The 8,912-nt window shown below is 36.6% G+C and overlaps 1 protein-coding gene across 4 annotated transcripts; it reads right to left on the reverse strand.

Annotated features, from left to right (window-relative positions):
• Nucleotides 1-1,934: 1,934 nt before the first annotated feature.
• Nucleotides 1,935-7,502, reverse strand: LOC108981566 (tRNase Z TRZ1). Of its 4 annotated transcripts, XM_035693710.1 has the most exons (9): nt 7,133-7,502; nt 5,607-5,769; nt 5,432-5,502; nt 5,241-5,336; nt 4,025-4,138; nt 2,784-2,852; nt 2,583-2,657; nt 2,199-2,241; nt 1,935-2,148 (listed from the first exon to the last, which is right to left on the reverse strand). In XM_035693710.1, the coding sequence occupies exons 1-9, from the start codon at nt 7,346-7,348 to the stop codon at nt 2,117-2,119; spliced, it is 879 nt and encodes a 292-aa protein (XP_035549603.1). In that variant the 5' UTR covers nt 7,349-7,502; the 3' UTR covers nt 1,935-2,116. The 4 variants fall into 4 exon arrangements, 3 of the variants coding, with proteins under 3 accessions (XP_035549603.1, XP_035549602.1, XP_035549604.1); XM_035693709.1 differs by having other exon boundaries at nt 1,935-2,241; nt 7,133-7,500; XR_004802364.1 differs by lacking the exon at nt 1,935-2,148 and having other exon boundaries at nt 2,201-2,241; nt 2,784-2,824.
• Nucleotides 7,503-8,912: the final 1,410 nt, after the last annotated feature.

An 8,912-nucleotide genomic window follows, 5' to 3' on the forward strand; every position in this document is an offset into this window, starting at 1 on the left:
TGTGTATGATGGGAGAAGAAGTTTCTCTCCCTTCACATCAAGTGCTATAATTTGAACAAATTTTGATGGGGAATAATCGTTTTCTGTCTTAATTTGTGGAATATATATATTTAAGTATCCAATAAGCACATATTTGAACTACGCACAGTGAATATGTTCTTTGCCCCAAATTATATATTTCATCATTCGCATTACAAGGATATTTACTGCCCGTGTGCTTGACATTATCATTTATGAAAGCCATAAAAGGTCAGGCTTAGTGGATGGCTCAACAGATTGCAATCTGTATATTCATTGCCTCTGAGCTCTGTAATACAAACTGGATCCATGTCTTCTTCTAATATTTCAAACTCAAAGATGTGCTATCCACCACTTCTTCCCTTTTCTCTATTTTTACAAAAGACACATGTTTTTTTTCTGGAGGTAGAACTCAACATGTCACCATCTCTTTTATTACTATAAAGAGAGCACTTCACTTAGCTGCATTGAACATCCAAAGACATGTGGATCGACAAATGAGTGCAGTTCAAATTTGAACCCATTAGTTGGGTCCTACAATTGACAAATCTACTTTTATCTTCGAGTAATGATATACATACAATACATTACATAATATATTGTATAATAATATTATATAAATGATAGTATTTTTATAAAATAATATTATTTTTATAAAATATTTTATAAAAACACCTCTCATTTAAAATATAATTATATAAAGGGAGCCCCTACGGCTACAGGAAGCTTTCCACATTTCGACAGGCCCCTTTTAGGATAGTTCGAGGGTGGGGCATCAATTTTAACTTGCCCCCATACCAAATTACATCGTATGCTTGGTAAGTTGGTGTGCTCTTTTTAACTGCGAGCTTTTGTTGCAACCTGATATTTAGTTGTGAGAAACGATTTTCAATCAAAGATCAAGGGATCTTGTTCACATCACTTTTAATGAGACCATAAGAATGTAATTCCATCCAAGATTTCTGGGGTTGGCAATTTTGAACTTCGGGGGAGGGGGTTATTATTCGACATGTTCACGTGAAAGGACAATCCCTTCTTGGAATGAGCACAACTTTTGAGGATAGATTATTCAGATTTTGGAAATTCAGGGACAAAGCTGGAGTTTCAATTGGGATTTGATTCGTTTGAAAATGGGCATACCTGGGAGCTTTGATTGAGAAACCAGGTTCTTTGGTTTTGGAGACTTGGGAATTGTTGATGGGCTTGTTGAGCATCCTCTATTGGTTGCTAAAGAGATTATTGATTTGGCGTATTTGGGAATGTGGTTGAAGAAGTATGAGAGGTTTCCTCAAACAGTTGTGTTCTTCCGCATCATCAAAGCTAGGTTTAAAGTCCTGCAGTTGGGAACTTCAGCTTGAAGGTATCATCAACTGTGTGGGGTTGGTGTGGGATGAAAAGTTTTCTTTTTGACAAGTAAATAAGAAAAGTTTTCTTAGCTGCTATTTCCTTCCGGAGTTTTGTAAAGAGCCGAGATCCAAGGAAAGCATCAAGCTCCCACATTTTAAACCAGTTGAAATTATCACAAAGCACTAGATTGGGAAAACCATCTTGTAGCATACATAAATGTATTATAAAATACAGAGTAAGTGAACTTCGCATTTAATAGGGGTGTTCATCCAGATTCCCACCCGGGTATACCCGGACCGGGACCCGGGTTTCAAACCCAGGTAGAAACGAGAGAGAGAGAGGAGGGGAAGTGTATAACCGGCATCAAAACGGATACCTTTTTTTAAAAAAAAAAAACAAAAGACCCAGGTATCGGGTTTTAAACCCGTACCCAGACCGGGTTGGTCTGCGTTTTTTTTAACTCGGGTTCCGGCCCGGGTTTGATTTGGGCCGAAACCCAGAACCGGAACGGAAAAAAATGCGGCCCGGATGAACAATCCTACTTCACAATACCTGGATAATTGGTAAGGTTTGCCCAACTAAATAGGTTAGTTCTCTGATTCGTCCATCTATAACTCCATTAAATCATTGCATTAGACATTGTGTTCAGAAAGCAGATCTTGCTATCAGATTTAACAACCTCATCCCCCCCCCCCAAAAAAAAAAAAAAAAGCCAAAGAAACTAATGGAAATAAATCTCCTCTCGACGTCCTCAGAATCCTTCTGTAAGTGCAAATACTCGACCTGCTACTCTCGACGTCATCAGAATCCTTCTGTAAGTGCAAATACTCGACCTGCTAAAGGCGGAGGCAATGCAGAAACAGCTTGTTGAATTTCCTGATAAATCAAAGTAGAAATTAACATAGTACAAAAGGAGATGACGGCATTAGACAATAAACCATTATATATAATTTGCCTCTCATCCTGCTCTTACAAAATTTTTAAATTTGTGATGAGTCAATAGCAGAATAAATAAGGATGACAATTCTTTTGAGCCAATTTGGTATGATATTGCATAGCAGCAACCTACAAGTGAACTTTCTATTCATTGTTTGGTAGTGGAGAATTTATCAGAGAGAAGGCATAATATCTTGGTAACAGAAATAATAAATCACGAGCAGTCATAATATCTTGCAAACAGAAATGATAAGTCACGATGGCAGTTTGTACAAAAATACCTCAAGTCTGTAGCGAGCTGAAAAGTGTATGAGAAGGATTGCCTTGTTCTCAAACTTCTCAGCATGACTTATTATCTGCTAGAAGCTCCCCCACAAGATTAAACAAAGAGTAAGAGACTCGGAAAGATGCATCATACAAGCAAGAGGTCATTGAGGCATGGAACATGGTAGTTTCAAATTACAAAAGTTTGGAGACTCAACCTCAGATAGATGAGTGTGTCCATACACTCTCGCATCCTCCACTGAAACAGAGTTATCAAGAAAGGTGCTCTGCAGTAAACAACGCGTGGCAAGTATAATATATTGATAATACATAAAATCCGAACCCACAGTACAAACCATCATAGATACTATGACGACTTTGAGCCATACAACCCATGTAGACAGTAAGGCAATTGTGGGTATGCACACATGAATGCATGTCCAAGTGATATATAACAAATAGGAAGTGTCTGAATGATACTATAATTGAACAGGTGTCTGCACGAGCAGAGACTATGAAGGAAAGCGTAGCCATCTGAAGAACACGTAGCCAAATTGGATGAACCATCAACATTTAAGACCAAAGAAATGGGAGAAAAAAAGAGAGATGATTTTGAGTAAGAAACTTCCTTGTACTTGATCCACATGATCTAACACAAGCACATAACAGATAACAGTGATCAATTACAATTTGACCACTCATTAATGAACTAGAATTGTACCACAGTAGATTAAATTGCAAGCCACCACAAAACAATTATTGAAGGTTCTCCTAGTTTAACACACACACACACACAGACCACATTTCACATCACTCCACACTACATAAACAAATAGCAGGATTGTGATAGACTTCTCTCTGGTTTTTCCCCCCATGACAAGTGTTACTGGAGTTACTTTTGAGTGTAAAGTTCAAATGGAGCAATAAATTAAAAATATTCTGATTAAGCCAGCCTCATTTACTAAAATGTCAAAGAAAACCCATCTTCTGTATAACCATCAGGAGAAAGGCCAAAAAGCCAAATCACAAACAGTCTTCAATATTTACCATGTGTCCTTTGATCACTGTAAGTTCATTTAAATAATTACTCATTCATGCATGTGTGTGAGGTAGTGGCTGTGGGTGGGTGGGTGTTTGTGTGTGTATGTGATTGCTGTGTGGCATGCATGTGAGTGTGTGTGTGTGTGAGAGAGAGAGCGAGAGAGAGAGAGAGAGAGAGAGCATTAGATACAAAATTCATCCAGCAAAATAAGTCTTTGCTTTGTTTTTTTTTTTTTTTGGCTATGCAAGTTTTTGAGGGACATCAGCCATAATAGTAGGGGGGTTTGAAACCCCAACCATAGACCCAATGGTTTCTAAAGACCATGGGTAGTGCCATTCTGCCAGAAGGCCATCGGCAATAAATAAATAAATAAGTCACTAAAAATACGAGAGAATTTTAACAAGCAAAGTGGTTCACCTCCATAACAAGAATCCTTGATCTCAGAACATCAGTGTTATTTTGGTCAATTATGAAGTCAGACGTGGTATCTCCAGTGAAAGCAATTTCTGGTGCTGTTATAGTGTATGTAATCTGAAAAAGCAATCCCAGGATTCATAAATATATATATATATATATATATATTATATATATATGTTACAAAAGTGGGAAGAAAGGGAGATTTAGATTTGAAATTCAATGAAGGCTATGTTTCCAGAAAACCAAATGTAAAAACCTTATGAGGATTAGAGAATTAAAGAGAACAACTGTCACGCCCCAATGGAAGGTCCAAACCACATGACCTATACTCCAAAAGGACTAGTCAATGATACAATTGGAGCCCCATTGGAACCTTATAAAGAGCAAGAACTTTTCCTTCCCAAGCAATGTGGGATCTCATACACCACCTACCATTATCCATATCATATGGGGTATCACGATCTACCCCCCTTAAATTCCCGACGTCCTCGTCGGGCCTGTCTATTGTAGGTGGCACGGCTCAAGTCCCACATTTCTGGTTGGGATAGACTCTGATACCATTTGTAACGCCCCAATGGAAGGCCCAAACCACATGGCCTATACTCCAAAAGGACTAGTCAATGATACAATTGGAGCCCCATTGAAACCTTATAAAGAGCAAGAACTTCTCCTTCCCAAGCAATGTGGGATCTCATACACCTCTACCCTTATCCATATCATATGGGGTATCACAACAAAAGGCACCAAACAAGATCTTGGGTAAAAAGTAGAGCTTTCTAATGCAAGCATCTATCAGCCATGTCATAAAGTTTCAATATATTTGCAAGAACTTTTTCCCAACAATATTTCTCCTCAATGTTGCAAAAGCAAGCAACATATCTCCACATACTCAAATTATGGCCCGTAAAACTCTGCGCTAATTTTACTTAACACAATAAATAAAATAAAATCTAAGCTTATTTTCATATCAAATAATTTTAACAAGAAAGGTGTTCATCCATAACAGGGAAGATCTTCCTGCCACGATCGGTTTCCCACATCCTGCTTCTAGTTCTCTCCTCATCGAACTAACAGCAGAAAAGAACAATATTGCAATAAAGAAGTGCTGGAAAAGTAATATAAAATTGCAATATAAAAATTATCAAAAAGTAAAGGCAGCAAATTACCAATCAGATATTATTGATAAGAGTTTATGAAGGCAACTGCCAAGACAGACCTCCACACCTGATGACTTCAAAGTTTTAATCTCATTCCCAGAAAGGCCAACGTACTCCTGCTTAAGTTTCTGTCTTATAGAGTAAACTACATAACCCTACCATGAGCATTCAAAGTCACTAAATTAGGATAGCTCAAGTATATACCAACAAGTGAGCATCTACAGAAAAAAATTATAAGTAATTAGGATACCTGGCTAGGTATTGCATGGTATGTCTGAAAAGCTCTTACTTTGAGGTCTTTTCTCAAGTAAAACTCTTCTCCTGCGAAAACATTATGAGCATGAATTACAATTATTCAAGGAGAAGAGAGCACACGATACCAAAATCTCAGTTGGAGAGATAATTTATTTGAAGATAACTATTACCAAAATCCAAGCCAATCAGATTATGCTTCAACTCTGATTGGTCCATTCTTCTGTGCACTTCAAAGAGTTGTTCGACATCTTTCTTTATACATTTTGGTACAATGATTGTAGGTGGCTTCATGCTGAATAAGCCACGAGTTGCAACATACATGGGAAGTCCTCCCTGTAAATTTATGAAATCATGAGTAGAACTCTAAGTAATATCAATAAAGGCAATTATACAGATCAAGAATATTAAAAAAATAAATAAAACTCCATGTGCGATCCAAACTAACCAAGAGAAATAAAAACTGCAATTTCTAACATGGAAAGTTCAATAAAATACCAAGAAGATAGGACAAACACCTTTTTCCTGGATTTTCTTTCTGTCTGAATGGAAGAAGGGAGGTTTGCATCGTTTGATATTTAAGTTGTAACATTGAGAATTTGATAGTTGTCCTAAAGAATTGATAATTGTTTGCATTGGTGGACACGTAAATACCATGCCCTAACATCAGATTATGCTTGAAAGGTTCATCAAAGACGCACTTCAAAAAAAAAAAAAAAAACCTGTCTTCTACAAACATCGGAAAATTGATGCTTTAGTTGAATTCCAACTAAAACCATTTAGACACTAGCTGAGGATAGGAACAAAAAATTAGATAGAGATAAATTTTACTGCAAATCTGACTTTAACAGAGTATCATTAGATTAAAGAACAGACTCTACAGAAGAAAATTTTCAATATGTATGAAAACTTTAACATGATCTCTTGTAAGAAATTATTAACATGATCTCTTGAACAGAGGTATATGGAGGGGAACGATCAGTCTACCACTCGTTTACTTTCGCCCTGCCTCAACCTCTAGGATGAAATAGAACATATGGCTGAATCACTGAGCGTGGAATGAAAACAAAAATGCTTAGGCCTTATAATAAGATAAAAGATCCTCAGCTCTTAGAAATCTTGCAGTTAAACCTCAAATATAGAATAATCCTTAAAATCTTAATTCCGAATTCATTTAAAAGACAGTACCAAAACAATCCTTAAGCTCAACAATCCAACCCAACATTACATACCATCACACTGTTTGGTTCGCTGTTCCTTATTTACAATGGGGACTTAGAATAACCAAGAAAATAACACAAATAACGTCAATACGTCCATAGTATTTAAAGTTAAAAAAGTTTTTACAAATGAGATAAGATAAGATGAGTTGAAATTAAAATTAAAAAATTGAATAAAGTATTATTAGAATATATTTTTTACTATTATTTTTATTTTAAATTTGAAAAAGTTGAATTTCTTATTTTATTTTGTATTTTATTTTCTGAAAACAAACTACTCCTAAATTATCAGAGGTCCAAACCACAAAATAAAAAGCTCCAAAAACATCAAAATAAATAATAACATCAGGTAGATAGCAAACCCCGAATTAAAAGTATAGACAACAAACTAAAACGTAAAATATACGGTTCCAATTTCAAGAGCAACCAAAAAAAAAAAAAAAACTAGAAACAGTAAAGAAAGCACAAAAGGGACTCACAATGTGGTCCATGTGGGCGTGGGAGATGCAGAGGAAGTCGTGGCTTATAGCTTGCTGGGGGAAACGGCCGATATCGAAGGCCAATTTGAGAGTGGGGAACATTACGCAGGTTTCGTGGCCTGCAATTGACAGACCCTTCACCGGGTACCCTTCGATGTTCATAGCACCCTTCGTCTTATCCGAGCCCGAGTCGGAGTCCTTGGTTCCCCTCTCCATAAAGGAAAATTGGAGCCCCGAGCAGGGGATAGAATGTCGAGAGGATGCTACGGGGTTTTACAGCAACGGGGCAAGGGGTTGGAACTTGGCTTGCTCCAACTTGGCAGTGGGAAATCTGGGCACGGAGATATGGGCCTACAAAAAGAGCAATCATAGACCTACTAATTAACAACTCGTATACAATTATGTAATAAGATAATATGCTAGGGGCCTTTTAAAAAAGCAATCATAGATAGAAGGGAAATGGGTTACTACTAATTAACAACTCGCATACAATTAAGTAATAAAATAATATTATTTTAAATATTATTTTTACTTTTACTTTTGATTTGATGTTTCTAAATATAATAAAAAGTATTATCATATATATTTTTTATCTGACAGGGAAGAAATAGTTTTATTTCATCATAAACTGAAAAATTACCTAGACTTTTCAATCCAAATGAGTTGTTGAATATAAGGGGGAAACAAACTCCCACCAAACCATTAAATCATCAACATTTCTTGCATATCTAGCAAGTGTGTGAGCTGCAACATTTGAAAACCTGTAACACATGCTCTATAGTGCAATTCTGAAATCTTTGCATCATCTATCGTACATCTAAAACCAGATTTCCGAACAATGTATCAGATTATTGTAAGTCTTGAACTTCTTGCACCACTAAGAGAGAATCACTTTCAATGATCAAGTGTTGTATTCCAAGTGGTAGACATAATTGTAAGTCTCTAAAGATAGCCAACAATTCTATATCAAAAGATTCTTGAACTGCTACCTCTTTTTTTGTTGCTGTCATGATGACCTCCCCTGCACAGTCCCTAAGTATCACACCAATTCCAGCATATCCTTCTTCATGCAAAATGGCTCCATCAATATTAAGTTAAAAAGCACCTTGTGGTGGAGGCTGCCATTTAAATCTGGTATTCAAACTCTCCCGAGATCTATCCTTTACTACCTCAAAACTTTGCTGCAAACTCAAAGCTTGGTTGAATATTTCCTATGTAGAGAGCTTTTTGTCTTCAAATAGCCATTGATTTCTTCTATACCAGCTACCCCATGCTAACAAGAAAAATCTTTCTAATGCTCCTTCTTTCTTGCTATATTGCACCTGTTTTGCTCTGTCTTCAAAAGTTAGACTTATATCATTGAATTGTAAATCTAGAAAGAACTTCATCCAAACTGTTAACAACTGGGGCCATTTATATAGAGCATGAATCGTGTCTTCAACTGAATTAGAACATAGTTGGCATATGTCATTCATCACAACCTTTTTCTTGTTCATATTCAATTTTATTGGCAGACTATCCCTGCAAGTCCTCCAAGCAAATATTTTAACTTTGTTAGGTACTTTCAAGCTCCATAGGCTCTTCTAGAACTGCCTTCGTCTGTTGGAATTTGAGGTCTCTCCCTATGTATGCTCTTCCATACTCTTAAACAGTTTATAAGCACTTCTAACACTGAATTTTCCACTTCTCTCCCTGTCCCATATCATTTTATCTCGGTGACTTGAGGGGCTTATGATCAGCTTTAAAACTGCATCTACTGCTGTAGGAGGTAGCATTCTTC

Source organism: Juglans regia, chromosome 9 (genome assembly GCF_001411555.2).
Source record: "Juglans regia cultivar Chandler chromosome 9, Walnut 2.0, whole genome shotgun sequence".
NCBI classification, from domain to species: domain Eukaryota; kingdom Viridiplantae; phylum Streptophyta; class Magnoliopsida; order Fagales; family Juglandaceae; genus Juglans; species Juglans regia.

Bases quoted from the DNA above. Each gene is read 5' to 3' on its own strand.
- LOC108981566 (XM_035693710.1), bottom strand. From the start codon at position 7,348: ATGGAGAGGGGAACCAAGGACTCCGACTCGGGCTCGGATAAGACGAAG. The intron at 2,658-2,783 runs GTTGAGTCTCCA...AGCTTCTAGCAG, and splicing joins GACACACTCATCTATCTGAG to ATAATAAGTCATGCTGAGAA. The intron at 2,242-2,582 runs GTATTTTTGTAC...TTGATTTATCAG, and splicing joins CAGCTCGCTACAGACTTGAG to GAAATTCAACAAGCTGTTTC.